This window comes from Castanea sativa, chromosome 12, assembly GCF_040712315.1.
Source record: "Castanea sativa cultivar Marrone di Chiusa Pesio chromosome 12, ASM4071231v1".
In the NCBI taxonomy this organism is placed as follows: domain Eukaryota; kingdom Viridiplantae; phylum Streptophyta; class Magnoliopsida; order Fagales; family Fagaceae; genus Castanea; species Castanea sativa.
The window spans coordinates 12,366,658-12,387,857 of record NC_134024.1 but is presented as its reverse complement, the minus strand read 5'-3'; the positions used below and the strand labels follow the sequence as shown (position 1 = coordinate 12,387,857).

The 21,200-nt window shown below is 33.0% G+C and overlaps 1 protein-coding gene and 1 pseudogene across 4 annotated transcripts; both read left to right on the top strand.

Moving 5' to 3' along the window:
* Nucleotides 1-3,305: 3,305 nt before the first annotated feature.
* On the top strand, nt 3,306-9,339 carry LOC142619691 (uncharacterized). Of its 4 annotated transcripts, XM_075792908.1 has the most exons (11): nt 3,397-3,824; nt 4,268-4,354; nt 4,580-4,717; nt 5,480-5,568; nt 6,570-6,658; nt 6,764-6,867; nt 6,954-7,053; nt 7,367-7,442; nt 7,544-7,658; nt 7,737-8,268; nt 8,600-9,339. In XM_075792908.1, exons 1-11 carry the CDS (start codon nt 3,536-3,538, stop codon nt 9,090-9,092), a joined length of 2,112 nt encoding a protein of 703 aa, XP_075649023.1. In that variant the 5' UTR covers nt 3,397-3,535; the 3' UTR covers nt 9,093-9,339. The 4 variants fall into 4 exon arrangements, with proteins under 4 accessions (XP_075649020.1, XP_075649019.1, XP_075649023.1 ...); XM_075792905.1 differs by having other exon boundaries at nt 3,306-3,824; nt 4,580-5,568; nt 7,547-7,658; XM_075792904.1 differs by having other exon boundaries at nt 3,306-3,824; nt 4,580-5,568.
* An 8,230-nt stretch (nt 9,340-17,569) lies between these two features.
* The window catches only part of LOC142620199 (receptor-like protein EIX1), a 14,017-nt pseudogene continuing 10,386 nt past the window's right edge, over nt 17,570-21,200 (top strand).

Sequence of the window (21,200 nt, the reverse complement as noted above, 5' to 3'; positions counted from 1 at the left end):
CAGATATCATTGCACGATACAATTATCATCTCAAAAAAAAAAAAAAAAAAAGTACGATACAACTAAACCATTTAAAGTCTCGCCTATTCTGACAGAAATTTAATATAGGGTAGGCAAGAAGTACGTATCAATATGCTAGTGTACATAATTTTTATAATTCATATAATAGGGACTTTGGAGCTTGAAATTTGAATTTTGGATGTTTCTGTTGAAAATACTAAAAGGTAGGTATTACTATTAACCAATTACAAGGTTTTTAGTGGCATAAACAGACTTAAAAAAATTTATATTTTGCAGCAGGTTAATAGTCAATACGTATTAATAACTTAATACATGTGTCTAGATTCGGTTTGGTTGCTGAATACTTTTTACCCGGGATGAACTTAGGCTTTAGAGTTCAGGGCCTTTATATTCTCAAATGCTCATTTCTTCCTCTTTACAAAGCAGAAAGAAATAAATTAACTAAAGAAGGGCTTGGTTCATTGCAAAGTTATTCGGCTTTCATCGGATTACCCGGCCCCTCTAGACCGTGCCCACCACGTATAGATACAACTGTGAGTTCGACATCTTGAAAAATACTAGATTGGTGGTATTTAAATTTTAATTTGACTCAACAAATGAATTGATGTCAACATTGTATCCGTAGTCGGTAGTTCTGTACTATGTTCACGTCTCGCTCCCAAGTCCCAACATGTATCATGCCTTGGATTGTCTTTTTCGGACATTGGATTTGTCTTGCTAATCCTCCTGAGATAAGTAGGCATGGAGCTTAGTTGTATGGACCCAAAAATTGGTGACTTGTAGCGGTGTGCAGTCATCCCGTCAATACCAATCTAATTCAACAGAATCCGTTGAGTTTGGTTGGTTTTTTGGAGTTGGTGGGTAGGGTGGGGTTGTTAAATTTTTTTTTTTTTTTTTTTTTTTTTTTTTTTTTTCTAGTGGGTCAGACAATAAGATTTATAAATTCGCATAATTTAATCCAACTTACCTATATTTAGTATATATTTAAATTTTATAAAATATATTATACAATTTTATTATTTACTTTTCTGTCTCTCTTCTTAAATAAATCTCAAACTCTAAAAGTTCTCCTCATATAGTTTGTTGGTTTGGTGTTATTCTTAGAATTATTTTCTTATAAATTTGTTTTTATTTGTGATGGTGTTGTTCTAATACTTAATTTAATAATAATAAATAATAGCAATTAAAAAAAAATTGTCCAACTTATGAGTCCAACTCGATCCACGTGGGTTGAATTGGACACTTGTGATGGATTGAGTTTTTTTTAACCCATCATAATGAGTTAGGTTAAAAAAACCCGTCAACTTGATGCATACACCCTTAGAACTAACTTTTTTTTTTTGAGGGGCACCCTTAGAACTAACTTGAAACTACAATAATATACAAGTGAACGAGTTTATATAATTGTTGGAACATGCCAATAGATACATCGACTATTGATACATGGAAGAAGGCACATTTAAGGGTATGTTTAATTTTTTTTTTAGAATAAAGGGTATGTTTAATTTATGGCGAGATTTATGTTTTTCCATTTTTAAAAGCGCATTGTCAGGGAGCCCTTTGTACATTAAAAAGGCCAGTACAAGTGTACAACTAGAAATAGGAAACACTTATTTAAGGAAAAATATTATAAACACAAAAAATTGATATATTTATTTTTTTAATGCGTAAATAATAGAAAAAAAATTGAAGCTACAATAAATTAAACAATTATGAATTGATTTTCGCCATAATAAAATTGAAAATACAATTTTGAGAACAATCACAAAGTATGCTTCATTCCTCATTTCTTTCATTCATATGATATCCCGTTAAAAAATAGATAAATAATTTTGAGTATATAAAATTTTTCAAAAAAATAATATGATTCTACTAAGCTTGTCTGAGCTAAATAGATTACAAAAAATCGATCAGACCATATGTTTAAAGAAGTCAAAATCAATCTAAAAATTGGGTAACTAGTTCAACTAGTTATATATATATATATATATATATATATATATATATATATATATATATATATATATATATATATATATATATATATATATATATATGAGTTGAGTTCAAGTTACATCTAGTGTAACTATAAGTAATGCTACACCATCTAATAAATTGTTATAGAATTCATATTTTGAAAATGTCACCGTTGAAATACATGTTTTATATGTTCTTAATAATCATGTCAATTTTCATGCTAATTAGATATCATTTATCATTTGATCCATAAATTCATGTATTATTTTAAATTATAAAAACTTGAATTTAAAAAATTGATTGATGACAGGGCCAGCTGATTGGTGGAACAAAAGATGCGGTCGCCTAAGGTCCCAAGTAAAAAAAAGGCACCCAATTTCTAATGAATATGGTTATTTATAATCAATAAATAAAATAATATTTTTTTACTAGATGAAAACAAATAAAAAATAGAGAAAAATGCAACATCCACAATATTTTTCACAACACTTTTACAACTAATGCTAAGTAGCAGGTTGTTATAACCTGTTATTGATGGCAAAAAAAAAAAAAAAAAATTATAGTGATATTTTCAAATAGAAAACAAAAAGCAACTTCAAACCTAGGATTTGTTGTAAAATAGCAAACTTTTACTAGTTCTCATCTAAGTTTACCATTAACACTATTCTTTTACTTACCACTCTCAATCTACCACATCAACAAGTATGAAAAATTTTGTCAAATTTTTTGTTTGTAAAATTTCTATAAAAAAAAAATTATACTTAATTCATGTTAATTAATAGTAATTTTGTATCTAAAACAAGATAATCAATTTTCGCTTTAGACTCCCAAATACATCAAGTTGCCTCTCTCTCTCTTTCTCTCTCTCTATGTATATATACACGATGATAGTGTAATTTAATGGTAGATTTGTTAAAATTTGCTTATAATTAAAAAATATTAAATGATTATACCAGATGTAACTTGAATCTCTCTCTCTCTCTCTCTCTCTCTCTCTCTCTCTCTCTCTCTCTCTCTCTCTCTCTCTCTCTCTCTCTCTCTCTCTCTCTCTCTCTCTCTCTCTCTCTCTCTCTGAGTTTTGTCCATATATATAAATGCTTAACAATAAAAATTATAAACCCATGAAATTCAATTTATGGGAGTAAAATGTGGGTTTTTATTTTTTTTTATTTTTTTGGGTTCAAATAAAAAATGTGGTTTATTAAAACTTAGTGGCCATTTCTAGTACTTTCCGAATGTCTAGAGGGTGGTGGTTGTAATTTAAGTAGTTAGCAAAAAATAAAAAGTGATAGAGATAGAGACAGTGGAGAAGAAGGAGAGTAGGAGACACAAACAGAAGAGTCACCGGTGGTAATACATACACAGACACACACACACAAAAAAAATCACTATCTACTATCTTCGTCTTCTTCTTCTTCACTATACAACAAACAAAAACCCTAGAAATCTCAGTGCCTCTCTTACAAAAAAAAGTCTATCTCCTTTCAAAAAACCAAGCCCGTTGTTTAAACCCCGCGGTTTCTGTGTCTATCTATCTATGGCTTCTGCCACGTGGTGCCCGAGCTCGCTCCAGCTCCGACTAGCTCTCAATTGCAGGAATTGCAGGAAATCCCCTGCGATTCTGGTACGGACGCAGCTGGGGAATCCGGGTCGTCGGATTCGGGTGTTCTGTGTGGCTCAAGACGAAGCTAGAAATGAAAACGGAGTGGAACGGCGTCGTAATGAGGGTCCATTGGTCGGGTCGGATTCTACGGCTGACGGGTTCTCCGGTTGGTCCGGGTCCGAGTCCGACCCTGTTGATTCGCAGAGTAACAAGTGGTTTGGAGGTAATGATAATTTTTTTAAAAAAAAAAAAAATTTTACTTTCTCTGTTTGGCTTCTCGGAACGTCCGTGGTATTGAAATGAAAAAGAAAATATTCAATATGAATTAGTTCAGTTGTGGTGTTTGTTTTGTTGGAATCTAAAAAGTGGGAAGTGTTGGAACTTTAAATTTTGTTTTTTGTTTTTCTATTATATCTGTGCACCCAGAAAGAGAATTTGGAATGTATATGAGATAGTGTTGAATTTTGTTTGATAATTGTAGCTATTGAACCAAATTACTTACTTTTCTGATTAATTTGAAGGAATGAATTGAATTTACATATGGTGTTGATTATCTTCTTGAATACATATACAATAGAACCCAGCAAATGTATGGAACAGTGATTTTGGAGTTGTTTGGTGTCTTTTGATTGACTAATTAACATCTTTAAAGTAGTTTGCTTTCAGGGGTTGTGGGAGCAGGAGTAGTTGGAGTCATTCTTGTCTCAGGGCTTGCATTTGCAGCGTTCTCGTTGAGTAAACGAAACAGCTTAAGTAAGTTTTCATTGTCTATTGTAGTCACATTAGTAGCTGTTATTTTGTTCTAGATGTGCTCTTTTTATAGTATTTATTGTTATACGTCAATGTGGGCTTTGAACAATTGTTTCTTACATTTGTGTTTCGCTAGATTATGTGTTTGTTAGAATAAATTTCGCTGAGTTGTCTGCTATCTCACTAGTCTTTTCCTTTATCTATAAATACACATGTGGCTCTATGTAGAACCAGATCAACACATGAAGCCCTTGACTACTGAGCAGGAAGTGTTGCTGGCCTCTGATGACCAGAATGATAGTGTTAAAGAAGATGAAAAAGCAGGTGGCAATGTTCCAGAAGATACTAGTCTGGAAAGCAGTAAAGGTACATATAAGGATCCTTCATCTCCTGAATTTGATGAAACTCCCGGTGAAAGTAGAGTTGGTGATGATTCTGATAGTGGGTCCTCATCAGTACAAGATGTTGAAAATGCATCTAATGTTTCTGATGCCATTAACAATGCTTCCATTCAAGAAGATTTGCAAAATGAACCAACTTTTGATAACAAGTCAGTTTCCCCTGAGACAAGCTCAGTTCCACTTGATTTTCCTGAATCTAAGAATGTTGGTGATTCTTTTGTTGCGGGTACAGAAGAATTTAGTTCTGAACTTACAGAGAATCCATTCGATGTCAAACCAACCAATTCGTTGGTCTCTGGTGGTAATCCTTTAGATCTTAACACAGAACCCCAGTATGAAATGCATGATTCTTCTTTTAGTACTGTGACCCCAATAGTCAATGAGCCTGTGGCTCTGAATGTTTCTGTCAATTCACAGTCAGATTCAACTTTCGACACTCAAAATTTACCCAAAAACGATTTAGATACTTTAGCCCCACCTTCAACCGAAGAAAGTCCTGACCTGAGCAAAACAACACTGGTCTCATCTGAGAAGAATAGTTCATCCCTGGACAATCATAACTATAGTGAAAGTGAGTTATCTGAAAATTCTCAGTCAGAATTCACCTATCCACTTGCAAATGATGCAAATTATAATAATGAGATGAATAGAAGCAGATCAGAATCATCAAATCTTGTGAATTTCTTCTCCTCTGCTGGTATTCCTGCTCCATCTGTAGTTTCTGCAGCTCTACAGGTGCTTCCTGGAAAGGTTTTGATTCCTGCAACTGTTGATCAGGTTCAAGGTCAGGCACTAGCTGCACTGCAAGTATTAAAGGTGCTTCTTTGCCCTAATTCATGCATATCATGTTATCTCATAGATTTTATGGCGCCATTGTGCATTGCAAAGGGTGAATTGTATATATATCTTTTTGAATTTTTGGTCTCTGTTCTCATTTTACTAGTTTGCAAGAAAGCTTTAGGAAACCGAAGAAACAATGGAGGAAGCTACTTTTCAAAAAAAAAAACAATAGAGGAAGCTGCTTTACCCATATGCATCTGGTTGTAATAATTATTAGGAGAGCTTGTTCTCTTCTTTTTCCTCAGTCATGCAATTTGGTGTGTTTGGTTTATTTTTCTCATCTCTAATCATTTATGAGAATCCTTTGTCACTGTGTGTTTGAAGTGAAGGGATTTTTTTTTTCTTTTTTAAAACCAAAGCAGACAATATCTATACAGTTGGGGTGGGGTCATTACAAATGGTATCAGATCCATGCCCTAGCTGGAAGTGTGGGCCTCACATGTGAGGACTCGTGTGCCCGTAAGGGGGGTGGATTGTAGTGACCCAAAAGAGGGGTCTTGCAATCCATGGAATCCCACATCGCCTAAGGAAGCACACGGGGATGTGCTTATAAGAAGTGATCTCCCTTTAGTGTGAAGAAGCCTTTTCCCCCGCTGCTATTTGCTTTGGGGGAGAACAAAACCGCGAGGGGTATGGGCCCCAAAGTGGACAATATCTACACAATTGGGACAGGGTAATTGATTTATTTGAAGAAATAATTCAATCCACAACACCCCCCCCCCCCCCGCGGCCCCCGAGGTCCCTACCTTTTAATGTTCCTTCTGTTTGATATTTATTTTGAAATGAAAGAGCCCATAAGATTAGACTTCACTTCAGCATCTAGCCAAATGCAGTGGCTTTAGGTGGACCTTATTTATATGGGCTAATAATTGAATTGAATTTTGCACTGTAATTGTCATATAGTCTTCAGATATGTAGATATGAGAAGGCTGCTATATAAATTAAAAAAAAAAAATTAACATCAGAATGGTATTCAGGTCATTGAGGCTGATGTTCAACCTGGTGATCTATGTACACGTCGTGAATATGCTCGTTGGTTAGTGTCTGCAAGCAGTGCTCTTTCAAGGTATATATTTCTCTCTTTTTTCTATGACTGTGGTATGTAGTGCTCTTTTTCAAAATCATACTTTGTCTAGAATTTTAGAACAAATGACTTTTCTGTTACCTGTAGGAATACAACTTCAAAAGTATATCCTGCAATGTATATAGAGAATGTTTCTGAGCTAGCATTTGATGATATCACACCCGAGGACCCTGATTTTTCATCCATTCAAGGTGAGAATTGGATGTTAAACTTTTGGGTTTAAACTTTAAAGCTTCCTTTTTAGCTTCATAATTTGCAATTGATTTGCGCTTGACAGGCTTGGCTGAAGCTGGACTTATTGCAAGCAAGCTTTCAAGACGGGATATGCTTTCTTCTTTAGATGAAGATCAGAGCCCATTCTACTTCTCTCCAGAGAGGTGCTTACACAATTACCATGCATGATACTGCAGCCTAATTTTTCTAGATTGTTGTTTTATTTGAATACAAATTTCCATTTGAATTGTACCATCAATTGGTGGAATTAAAAATAACAAGAGCTGCATTTATGGCCCTTAATAAGAGCAATATTATTTTCTCACCAGTTCCTATAAACCATTTTCCATAGTAATTCTTCACACTGCTTGATAGGTCAGACAGAGGCATATGCTTGGTGTTTCATATTTGTGGCTAAGATACATGTTTCAACTGCTTTATATTTACCTCCTTTTTTTTCTACTATCCTTATTTCAGCCCTCTATCACGTCAAGATCTTATCAGTTGGAAGATGGCCCTGGAGAAAAGACAGCTCCCAGAAGCCGACAGAAAGGTTGCTTTTAATTTGAAGTTTGGGTTAACATTATTATTTTAGCTTCTCTGTCACTAGTTGTAAATATATTTTTTTAATGAAAAAATTGTGCCCATGGACAGAAGCTGCACCAAATTTCTGGTTTTATAGACATTGATAAGATACACTCAGATGCTTGTCCCGCACTTGAAGCTGACATATCTGCTGGAGAACAGGGAATCATAGCTCTTGCATTTGGTAAGGTGTAGTCCCTGACTACTACTTGATAATTTTTTATCTTCATTTCATAATCAAAATGTCTTGTTTTTGGGATAGGTTACACACGACTCTTCCAGCCAGATAAACCGGTCACAAAAGCCCAGGCTGCTATTGCCCTTGCTACTGGTGAGGCTTCTGATTCAGTGAGTGAGGAGCTTGCACGAATTGAAGCAGAATCAATGGCAGAAAATGCTGTTGCTGCACATACTGCTTTAGTAGCTGAAGTTGAGAAAGATGTCAATGCAAGTTTTGAAAAAGAACTTTCCTTAGAGAGGGAAAAGATTGACGCAGTGCAGAAAATGGCTGAAGAGGCAAGGTGTGAATTGGAAAAGTTAAGAACTGACAGAGAGATAGAGAATATTGCCTTGATGAAGGAACGTGCGGCTGTTGAATCAGAAATGGAAGTGCTCTCACGGTTAAGGCGTGAGGTGGAGGAGCAGTTGCAGAGCCTAATGAGTAACAAGGCAGAAATATCATATGAAAAGGAAAGGATCAGTCAACTCCGGAAAGAGGCTGAATATGAAAACCAGGAGATTTCGCGCTTACAATATGAGCTAGAAGTTGAGCGAAAAGCCTTGTCTATGGCCAGGTAAGAAAGTATAGTTATATTTTAAGGAGGCAATTATGTTTGGTTTGCATTCCAATATTTGATGCAATGATGAAGATTGTCTATAGTTGGTTTGGCAAATATTAGATATCAATATAATTCATATTTTAAGAAAATATTTTCCATGGATTGATTAAGTGTAGTGATTAACAATTTGAAGTCTTTCATGCTGCATCTACCTTAGTAATAATTCTTGTATTGTCTGGTCTTTGAAAGCATGGATGTGAATCCATTATCAATTTGTTAGCTTCATTATGAATTTGTTTATCTTTTATCTAGCTTCTTAATGAGTTTTATTGTTTCTGTCATCCAGGGCTTGGGCTGAGGACGAGGCAAAAAGAGCAAGTGAACAGGCAAAAGCCCTGGAGGAGGCTAGAGATCGGTGGGAGAGGCAGGGCATCAAAGTAGTTGTTGATGATGACCTTCGGGAAGAGACCACTGCTGGTGTTTCATGGCTCAATGCTGGAAAGCAATTCTCAGTTGAAGGGACTGTTAGTAGGGCTGAAAACTTGATGGACAAACTGAAGGTAATGGCAGGGGATTTAAGAGGGAAATCCAGAGATATAATCAACACGATCATCCAGAAGATAGCCTTATTAATATCAAATTTGAGAGAATGGACCAGCAAGGCTGGAAAACGAGCTGAAGAAGTACAACATGCTGTCATTTCAAAGGCAAGTATATCAGCACAAGACTTGCAGCAAAGCACTGCAGAATTTAGCTTAGCTCTCAGGGAAGGGGCAAAGAAAGTTGCTGGAGATTGTAGGGAAGGAGTTGAGAAACTCACCCATAGGTTCAAGACATGATTTCTCTCTCTCTCTCTCTCTCCCCCTCCCCCCCAATAATTTTTTTGCATTGATTGGCTGTTGAGAAGTCAAAATTGTAATTTTGTTTTTGTTTCCCTTCATTCCTCCCATGTATTAATAAATGGGGAATTTGGCCTGTACCATCATATACTGAGATGTGTATGAAACACCTGTACTAAGAATTGATTTTACCCAATTGAAAACAAAGAGAGAAACAAAAAAAAACTAATGATTGATTGTGGGATAACGCAATTTCATTACTAAGATCATTTTTGATGGGACAAGATGCCAAGAATCAGCAATAAAAACAAGCAACACAAACCTGGGTTTTTGACCAATAATTGTTCATGCTCATGCATCTGGTATATATGCGTCACAAAAAAACAAAAAAAATTATGGTAAATTATTAAGATAATTTGAATTAATGATAAAATTCTCTAGATCTTTTTGGAATATTTTATTATAAACTTGTAAAACTTTAGTAACAAAACTTGTACTTAAAATGGGCTATATGACAGAATTACAGAAACACGTTGTACCCGGTTTAACATTCTTCTCATTGTATCAAGAAAAGAAAAAGATAAAAAGAAGGTGGTGGTGGAAGACAAACAGGTCAATGTACCATTTTTTTATATATGGTACACATGCGTATCTTAACCTTTTATTGAGTTACAATAAGAGAACATGAAAGATAGAACTTTTTATATATTACTGTGATATACGTGTATTTCACAGAAGAAAATGTGTTTGCAGTAAATACTAAATAGTCATCAACCACGCTTAATAGCAACTTAATCTGTTCAGTTAGACCAAGAAGGTCTTCGGATTTGCAGCTGACATTTTCCATCTTCTTTCACTTTTTGACCTTCTGAATCAGATTAAAAACAAATGCCATTGTTATTAGAATCTGAATTGGAAGATGGATATGAACTTATGAAGAGAAAGGTTATGTTTACAACATTTTTATAATAAATTTTAGAAAATAAGTTGTTACGTATTGGTAGGTAAGAAAATAATTTCGGTGGTGGATTCAAATTGAACACCCGTAACAACCCTATTAGGATTTCTTGTGAAAGTATTGTAAAAATATTGTGAACATAACACTTCTCAATTATGAATACTAGCTCAACAGCTCCCACTTACATCAGAGCACGGGTCAGCCCGACCCGCCTGCTCAATTGGAAGGGTCTTGGGTTGATTCAACAAAACAAATTATTATTATTATTATTATTACACAAAATAAAAATTCTACTCTAGTTTAATTCTAAGTGTATATTTGTATGAAAATCTATCATGTTAACTAATTATTGACTCACTGGATATGATTTTTTTTTTGTTGGGTGTGAATAATAGACTCTTTTGTTTATAGGACACTTTGTACTCTATAGAACAAACTACGAGATTCCATCAATGAACTCCTCTACATTCAAAGCCAAAGACTCCATTATGGATTACAACATGAAAAAATTGACACCACGTTGACGATGATGTTAACATGCCTCTCGTTGATAGTCCATTGATAATTTGTGAATGAAAGCCGTCCGAAAATCGGATATGGAGCTGGATGTGAAAGCAAGTTAGAGGAGCTGATTCTATTATTTGAAGTGCCTCGCCAACATCAATGATTTGCACAGTAAAAAGTTGATGTTTGTAGCCAAGGGGATAGGGGTGGGAATGGTGAGAAATGAAGATGGACATAAAGTCAGGAAAGAAGTGTGAAATGGGATATGCAACTTTTAGACAAGCGTAGTTGTTGACTTCTTGTTGTTTGTTTAATGTTGGTTAGGCTTTTCTAGTTATCTATTTTTTCCCCCTATTGTTTTCTATAGGTTTGCTGAGACCTTGTGTAACCCATTACTCAAAACACTTTTCGACATTGCCATTGCACAAGGAACTGTACTATTGAGACAGGTTGTGATTGCAAAATTTTATGATCTTTGTTGATTTAAGCTGCGCGAATCCTAAAGTTAAAAAAGACCTGTGTTTGCTTTTGTATCACCAGCTAAATTAAGTTATTTGTTTAAGGATCAGTTGAAGCTTTTATCTAGGAGAAGGTTGAAATATGAATTGCGCAAAAATGATAGAGAAGTCTTATAAGTCTTAAAAGCTGATTCACATAAAAATCAATAGATTTCATTGTGATCAAGATCAAAATACAAAACGATGATTTTGATTTATGAATTCATGATTATTCAAATAATGATAAATTTATTTTAATACATCTTTTAAAAAATTATAAATTTATAATCCAGAGACTTGGAACCTCTAAAGTTCTGAAAAAGAGTTTTGGAGACTTTATTTTCCTTATCCAGAGTCTTTAAAATCTCCTTTATGCTGGACATAAATTTATAATTCAGAGACTTTGAACCTGTAAGTTTTGGAGACTTCGTTTTCCTTATCTAGAGTCTTTAGAGTCTCATTTATGCTAGATATAAATTTATAATCCAAAGACTTTGAATCTATAAAGTCCTAAAAGAGTGTTTTGGAGATTTCGTTTACCTTATTCAGAGTCTTTAGAGTCTCTTTATATTTGATAGAACTTTTTAATTTAAATAAATTATTTCTAATTTTACATAGTTGAATAGACATATAATATGTTAGAATCTTGACATACGTGAGAAGAATTCAACATTCATTTAATTGAATAGGAAACATCAATATCTAATATTGTATACACAGGGTTTTCATTACTCATGGGGTGAAAATTTTGTGAAGTACTAAATGTCCAAAAGAAAAAGATCCATTAAAATGTGTCAGAATCAATTATTTTATGTATGGAGTAGTATAAGCATCTTTGATTTTTATTTTGATTTTATTTTTTAGTTTAAATTGATTTATATACCGTTAATTAAATTTAATGATTTTAAGTTTAGTTCTCCTAGTTTTTCAGAATTTTTTATAAATTGCGGATGAGTTTGGTTGAGCTCTTCTTGTTTTAAGAAATCTTAAGTAATTTGCAAGGGTTTGGTCGAACTTTTTTTTTTTTTTAGACACTTAAAGAAAATTAGAAGTTAATTTAAAAAATGGGTGTTGTTTCTCTAATGGGTTGAAAATGAAATGCTTAGTTAATTTTTTTCTTTTAAGTTAATTTTTAAAAAAATGGATGATTGAGTCTAGCTATTCCTCTTGTAATGGTAGGAGAGATTGTTTGGAATTATTTGGACGGTGTTCTAAGAATGGTTGAACATATTGTTTGTGTCAAAGAAGCATTTCTTTTTAGTTTCGAGTGCATTTAGTTTATTTTTTGCTAGTATTAATTGAGATCAATGTCATAGAAACGTGGAACAATTTTAATATACTTTTGAGTTTTAAATCCACTTGTTGTTGGGAATGTGACAGCTAATTTCGTAGGGAGTTCTTTTAAGATATTCAAAATTGTCCATAAACTTAATACTAATCCAAGTAATTTGTTAAGTGTGTATTCAAATTACAATTAAACTGTGCAATGATTGTCAAAAACCATGACTGATGGTATGGACTACCTGCATTTTCAATTTTTTTAAGAAATAAAAAAGTGGAATTGTACTCACAATTATTTCACGGTGTAGGTCTTGCTGACTTGCATGTGCTATGCAAGGGAAATTAATGAGATTTACCAAAGATACATATATACGTCTCAATCTATATTTATATCATATACTATATATAAAAGCAGAAGTTTTTTTTCCTGCGATTATTGAGGTGTTACCATATAGGAAAAAATGCCTACTTTAAATTTTGCCACATTCACAGTTAAAAAGCAATAAATTATAGCGTTTTACTACATTGAAACGCCATTTTGTTTTATAGTTCTTTCAATAAAAAGAAAAATAACTACTTGAAATACACGGCAAAGGCTTGCAATTCTCCCCCCCAAAAAAAAAACTTGCGATACAGAGATAGAGGAGAAAAAAAGGAAACTTACCACACAGATATAGACCACCGTCCATTCCCTCGCCGGACTTAGACAACTGGAACAGCAAGCACATAGAGAGAAAAATTTGCCACCATCAGATTGTTGGAACCGGCATTGGTACTTTCTTTTTGTTTTCTTCTTCTTCTTCTTCTTCTTCTTTTTTTTTTTCCCCAGATTTGACCCATTTGGGTATGCAATGTTACTTTTTATTGAGTTTTTTTATTGTATAAGTTCAGATTTGATTTTGGCTTTGATTCGTTTTTGTTTTCAGTTTTAGGGTTCTCCATGAGTTTTTTTTTTCCTCAATTTTTTTTTCTTCCTATTTTGAATTACAGAAATCCCTAAAAAATTTATTTTAGTTTTTTACTTCTGTGTAAATTAAATGCCTAAAATATAGATAAATGTGGCAATAGCATTTATTGAACAGTATATGATCAACAAGACACATTAGAGCAAAAAGTGGATTTGTGTAGTGAGGCTGATTTACAATTTAATATGAAGTTGTATGTAAAATTAAATTTGGATTTTGCCTTTAAGCCAATAAAAATACAAAGGTTGTCATTGTCTTTGCAAATAGTTTTCCCATTGTCTTTTAATGTTGCTTTAGTTTTCAACATTATTTTCTTTAGAAAATACTATATATATATTTTTTCCTTTGTCAATCTCTTTTTTTCTTTTCAGGCTTTTCTTGGGGGGCAAATTAGTCTTTCACTGATTTTTTTAGCTTTTTCTTTTAACTTGAGGTTGATTAATTATCTTTTTATTTAATTATCCTGTGCAATGTACGAGTTAACGACTAATCTATATCTATATATATCTAAAAGTTGAAACGTAACATTTATTGTTGCTATACTCCAGTTGAGCCATATTAGCGCCCACGTCATTATCATCTTTCTTTCTAATTTTCCTATAATTGTTTTTTAACATTTATTTTTTTAATATTTACACATCTCTAATATTTCTCCCTTTCTTACCTTTTCATTTCTCCATTACCTCTCCAACCTTTCTCCCTTCCTTACCTTTTCATCTCCCCACTACCCTTCACATTAATATCATTCTTCCTCTTTCCATTCATCTTCCTCTATTTTTGTCTCCTCTTATTCACATCCTCTTACTATAAATTTGTCACTATCTCTTCCATTCTATGCATAGTTTTTCCTCACAATCTATATATTATATCTAAAAGCTTAAGCGTAACATTTATTGTTACTACGCTCCAATTGAGCCACATCAACGTCCACGTCATTATCATTTTTCTTTTCAATTTTCCTATAATTTTTTTTAACATTTATTTTTTTAATATTTATACTTCTCAAACTTTTCTCTCTCTCTCTCTCTCTCTCTCTCTCTCTCTCTCTCTCTTACCTTTTCATCTCCCCACTACTTATCCAACCTTTCTCCCTCCTTTACTTTTTCATCTCCCCACTACCCTCTACATTAATATCATTTTCCCTCTTTCCCTTCATCTTCCTCTATTTTAATTTGTCTCTTCTTATATTCACACTCTTTTACAATAAATTTGTCACTATCTCTTCCATTATATGCGTAGTTTTCTTTCACAATAAAAATGTTCTCTCTCTCTCTCTCTCAATTTTTTGGAGGATTTTTTTTTCTTGCATCTCTGCTTTAGATTGATAATTTTTTATTTTTTAAAACTCTACTTTGGATTAATGCGATTTAGTTTTGTTTTTTAAATTGTTGTTGTTGTGGTTGTTTTTTTTTTTTTTTTTGTTCTCTTTGATTGTTAAATGTTATCCTATTGCGTTATAAAGAATTAAATATAGCATATAAAAATATAATATTATTATATTACATAGCATGATTTGGATAATTTGATGTTTATTCTATTACATAGCATGATTTTTTTTATAGTGCTCAATTTAGATGTTAAACTATGAAACTTGACTAATTTTTGTTTATTTTATAATCCTTTGTGGTGGACAAAGTACTAGAAGTACTCTATAATGCCATTTATATAGAAAAAAGCTTAAAAGTTAGAAAAATTTTAGAGGGTGGGAAACCTTTCTACCTCTCTTACCTTTTTATCTCTCCACTACCCTCTACATTAATATCATTCTTCATTTTTACTTTTTTATCTCCCCACTACCCTCTTTCCCTTAATAATCGGATGGATGACAAATTTTAGCTTTTATAATTTTATTTTAATTATTATTATTACTTTATAACAATGCATATATAGAAATTTAATTCTTAGAGTTTTCTAGTAATTTTTTATTTGATAGTATTATGTTTTGAGTGGACGAAATTACAATTTTTGCAAAGAAAATAACCTTAATAGATTATCATTTCTTAATTGGTCTAATTAATCATTGTTAAGTTTTATTAATTTTTTTAGTTACTTTTTTCAGTGTTTTGGATTGTAGGCAGAAAAAATAAGGTTTAAGAAAATTTGTTTAAAACTAAATTTTTTTTCAAATTTTATATTCTTTTTAATGATTCAAAAAAGGTTGTAAATAAATTTTATTAAAAAAATGAATATTTTTGTTAACTTGCCTTTTGAATTTCTATGAAAAATTCTATTGTTTTCATTTTGGTACAACAAAATTTATATTTATGAATGTTTCTCTATTACGTTTATGATTGTTCCTATAATAAATAAAAATATGATTGCAAAATAATCTACTCTTTATTAATTTTAAATTGTCAAAAAAGTTTTTTAATAAAACCACCATAAAAATAATTATCACGCGTAACGCACGAGTTCGCGACTAGTTGTTTATAATGGGTACATCATATAATATATCCATAGAATTTGTATTCAATCTGTCAAAAACATCAAAAAAATATTGATTTACTTTTGAAATCCATGTTGAAGCCTAGAGCAATTAACTCCCGACAAAATCTAACCAAACATAATTCAATTTGATTTGCATTAACCATCTATTTAACTAACAATTTCTTCTCAAATCAAGTTGATTATGTACAAAGAATTGGTAATTGCTTTATAATTTGGTTTGAGTCAAACCAAACGTGGATTTTAGTAGGGGAAGGCTGATCCATGTTTGGTAGAAAAGCAGCAGAGTTTCAGAGTCGCTGCGTAGAGGTGTGTAGTGTGATAGTTGCATACTTGTGTAATTGCACAGTAGTTGATGTGGCATGAAAAATAAATTTTTATGGTTATGTTTAACACATCAGCTTTTTTCATCCAAGGAATAACAACAGGAACTAAATTGAGACAACATTAAAAACTTTAAGGACTAAATTGACACAATTAAAAAGTTAAAGACAAAATTAAAATATGGTGCAAAAAATAGAGACCAACTTTGTAATTTACCCAAGAAAATAAAATTGATAAGTATCAAACTACTCCACTTTTTCATCATTCTATTTTTAATAATAAGGGTATTATAGTAATTTAATTTTTGCTTTTCTACTTTTTTATTCTCATTACCAAACACATATAGTGAAAAAATAAAATAATTTCTTTTACTTTTCTATTATCTTACTTTTCCATCCTCCAACTAAGCAGAGTTTTAATGCCCGCACACTTTCAAGTTTCAATTTTAATTCTCACAAGCAATACCATGTATTAAATATGTTTATTTGTTATGTAAAATTTTATTGAATATTTAGCTGATTTTTTTTCAAAATGAAATTTTTCTTAAGCAAATTGATACAAATAATGTAACTTTTGTGTGATTTTTTTAAAAGAAAAATATTTTATAGTTAGGAAAAGGACGTTTTGAATCATTTATGTATGTATCCGTTAAAAAACATTGAAAAAAAAAAGATGTTATGTCCACAATATTTTTACAATAAATCATAAATAGTTAGTTGTTATTGGTATAAATTTGAACCTAACACTAAGATTACTTTTTTGCCCCAATAATAACAACCAGCAACAACCTGCCACTTAAGATTTGTTATAAAAATATTGTAAAAATATTGTGGACATATTATTTCTCTTAAAAAAAAAAGGATTATTAGAGTTAAACAGCTATTGGTATTTTTGGTGAGTATCTTGATAGTTGATACACATGAATATAATTAGATTGAACAAAATAATCATCCCTGTAACCTAACGTCGGTAACGGAAACTTACAATTATTCAAGTTCATAATCTTGACATAAAGAAAACGTCAGCAAAAAGTAATAAAGATTTCAGCTGCCGACAATCTTTTGTGCTTTTATCAATTTCCTTCACATTTCCTCACTCTAGAGCTAAACACTTCGCCATGATTTCATCATAATGTATACTTTATTTATATTTAGAATTCCCCAATTCATTTTAATTTAAAACAATATTGTCAATCTATTAACTAAAGTCTATGCAGACAGTGTAGAAAAAAAATATGTGGCCAGGTCAAGATTAAGGCCCCCACAAAATGGAGGGAGGGTCCTACTTGCAAGACCTTAGTCAATGCTTGAAGCTGAAGCATAGACCGAATGCAGACAGAGTGTAGAAAAAAAAAATGGGGCCAGGTCAAGATAAAGGCCCCACAAAATGGAGGGAGGGTCCTGCTTGCAAGACTTCAGTCAATGCTTGAAGCTGAAGCATAGACCAAATGCAGAAAGTGTAGGAAAAAAAAAAGGGGCCAAGTCAAGATAAAGGCCCCGCAAAATGGAGGGAGGGTCCTACTTGCAAGACTTCAGTCAATGCTTAAGGCTGAAGCATAGACCGAATGCAGACAGAGTGTAGAAAAAAAAATGAGGTCAAGATAAAGGCCCCACAAAATGCAGGGAGGGTCCTACTTGCAAGACTTCAGTCAATGCTTGAAGCTAAAGCATAGACCGAATGCAGATAGAGTGTAGAATTTGAAGTGTAAAACAAAACAAAATCAAACGGAGGTGCTCCTTAAGATTCCTTTTCCTTGCATTTCTAATTATTCCTCTTCCTAATTTCTTCATTTTCTGCACCGGACACGCTTACTCTCACTCTCACTCTCAACTTCATTGCATCGATATCAAGCGACATGCCCTTCTCAACTTCAAGCAAGACCTTATTGATCCATTAAATCGGCTCTCCTCTTGGACTGTTGATGGGGATTGCTGTCATTGGCTTGGTGTTGTCTACCACAACCTCACTGCTCACGTCCATCAACTCCATCTTAGAAGCTTCCCTCCTGTTTTGGATGATTTAATGACTCAAGAACAAACTGATGCTAAATATGAAGCTTATGAGCGGTCAATGTTTGGTGGTAAGCTAAATCCTTCTCTGCTTGATTTGAAGCATTTGAATTGCTTTGACCTCAGCTTCAATAATTTCTCTTCTAATCCTATTCCCTCTTTTCTCAGTTTAATGAGCAGTTTAACCCATCTTAATCTCTCTAATGCGGGATTTGTGGGACTCGTACCTCATCAACTTGGAAATCTCTCCAATTTGCACTATCTCAATCTTGAAGGCTATGATTTATATGTGAATAACCTTCAATGGCTTTCTGGTCTTCCTTTGCTACAACATCTCGATATGAGTTTTGTAGATCTTAGCAAAGCCTCTGATTGGCTACAAGTCATAAACACATTCCCTTCCTTGTTTGACTTGCGCTTGTCATATTGCCAACTTCCTTTCATTCCACCGACACCCACTGTTAACTTTTCATCTCTACTCACCCTCGATCTTTCAGAGAACTATTTTGGAAGCACTTTGATCCCATCATGGATCTTTGGTCTTTGTAATCTTGTTTCTCTTGATCTACCTTACAATGACTTTCAAGGTCCAATCCTTGTTGATCTCCAAAACATGACTTCTCTTAGGCACCTCGATCTATCTGAAAACCATTTCAACTCTTCAATTCCCAATTGGTTGTATAGTTTTAGTCATATTGAGTTTCTCAACCTTGGCTCCAATAATTTGCAAGGAACAATCTCTAGTGCCATTGGAAACCTAACATCTGCCATTAGTATTGACTTGTCATACAATCAACTTGGAGAAAGTTGCCAAGATCGTTGGGTAATTTGTGTAACTTAAGGGAAATCATAGTGTCATACAACAAATGGAGTCAAGAGATCTCTGAAATCTTAGAAAGCTTATTAGGGTGTGTTTCAGATAGACTAGAGATCTTAGACTTAAGTTATTCTCAACTTCATGGTCATTTGATGGATGAACTTGGGGTATTTAAAAATCTAGTCAAACTTTATTTCCAATCTAATTCAATTTCAGGTCCAATTCCAATGTCTTTTGGAAATCTTTCATCTTTGACAAACCTGGATTTTTCAAATAATCAATTCAACGGAATTCTCCCTCAAAATTTGGGGCAATTAAAAAATCTTGTAGAACTTTCTTTTTCACAGAATTCAATTTTAGGTCCAATTCCAATGTCTTTAGGAAATCTTTCATCTTTGACAAACCTGGACTTTTCACATAATCTGTTTAACGAAACTCTTTCTCTAAATTTTGGCCAATTAAAAAAATCTAGTAAGCCTTTCTTTTTGGAATAATTCAATTTCTGGTCCACTCCCACTGTCTTTAGGAAGTCTTTCATCTCTGACATACCTGGATCTTTCAAGTAATCTATTCAACGGGATGGTTCCTCAAAATTTTGCGCAACTTTTCAAGCTAGACACTTTGTCTATTGAATCAAATATGTTGGAAGGTGTTGTGTCCAAATCTCATTTTTCCAATTTAACAAGATTGAAAACATTTTAAGCATTTGGAAACCAACTGACTTTAAATGTATGTCACGATTGGATTCCTCCTTTTCAACTAGAGTATTTAAGCTTGCAATCATGGAATTTAGGGCCAAAATTTCCTCCATGGCTTTGCTCACAAAGGTATCTTCAGTATTTGGACATATCCAACACACAGATTTCAGATGTGATTCCTCCTTCAATTTGGAACTTGTCTTCTCAATTCAAATATCTAAATCTTTCCCACAATCAAATCAATGGTGAGATTCCAAACAATCCTTCAATTTTGTCTACTTCTTTGGTGATTGATTTAAGTTCAAACCATTTCAAAGGTTCATTGCCTTATATATCCTCTAGTGTGATTGTGCTAGATCATTCTGACAATTCATTCTCCAAGTCAATTTCATCATTTTTGTGTTTCAAGATGAATGACTCCAAAAGCATAGGATATCTCAATCTTGAAAAAAATAATTTATCAAGAAAAATACCTGATTGTTGGATGAAGTGGAATAACTTGGTGGTCCTAAATTTGGCAAACAACAATTTTAGTGGCAATTTTCCAGCATCAATTGGATTTTTGACACTTCTTAAGTCTTTGCACCTATATAACAACAAATTCTCTAGTACCTTCATCTCTGAGAAATTGTGAAAATTTGGTGATTATTGATGTTACTGAAAATGAGTTTGTTGGAAGCATACCTTCATGGATAGGACACAGATTTTCAAGCTTGATGATTCTCAACCTTCACTCAAATAATTTTCATGGTCACATACCAAAAGAACTTTGTGCTCTTACCTCACTCTAGATCTTGGACCTTTCTCATAATAAGCTATCTAGAGGTATTCTTGGATGTGTAAAAAATTTTAGTGCCATGGCCACAAAAAATAATTCAAATCTTGACATGAGTTTTAATCTCTCAAATGATTATTACGATGAAAGTCTCCCTCATGAAAGCAAATTGCTTGTGATAAAGGGCAAAGCTCTAAAGTATAGCACCATTCTCCACCTAGTAAAATGTATGGACTTTTCCAATAACAGTTTATCAGATGAGATCCCTAAAGAAGTGACCAGTCTTCAAGGATTACAATCATTGAATCTATCATATAATCTCTTGATTGGAAGTAATCTTGAAAATATAGGTGCTATGGGATCATTGGAATTTGTTAGTACATTTTAAATTAAATATAATGAAACTCAAAATAACTGAAGATGAATAAAGAGATGAGTTATAAAATTTGTTAAAGAAAGAGTTACTTGTATGTAAGTTAGATTAAATAAATTTAAGGAAGTTTTCTAAGTTAATAAATAACATGTAGGTTATGTGAAGGGTTGGAAGACTATATATATGGCTATGCTATGGACTAATTTCATATCAAGAGTGAATGAAGAGAAAAAGTTAAAAGCAAAAAGTATTGTGTGAGAGAGTGAATTCAATAATATTGCTTAATACTTAAGAGATTTCGGGTCAAAGAAAGGTGTTCTTCTGGTGGAGTTTTGGGCTTGAACACTTTGTGCAGAAGTTGTTCTAGCCATACAACATTTGTTGGGCTGTTGTATCCTGGGAGAGACAAGTCAAAGAAGGTCTGCACCGGTTACAAAGATTAGCCAACCAAGGGCTTGAATC

Coding starts and splice junctions, on each gene's coding strand:
- LOC142619691 (XM_075792904.1), top strand. CDS start 3,536: ATGGCTTCTGCCACGTGGTGCCCGAGCTCGCTCCAGCTCCGACTAGCT. Junction 5,569..6,569: donor CTGCACTGCAAGTATTAAAG/GTGCTTCTTTGC, acceptor AATGGTATTCAG/GTCATTGAGGCTGATGTTCA. Junction 8,269..8,599: donor AAAGCCTTGTCTATGGCCAG/GTAAGAAAGTAT, acceptor TCTGTCATCCAG/GGCTTGGGCTGAGGACGAGG.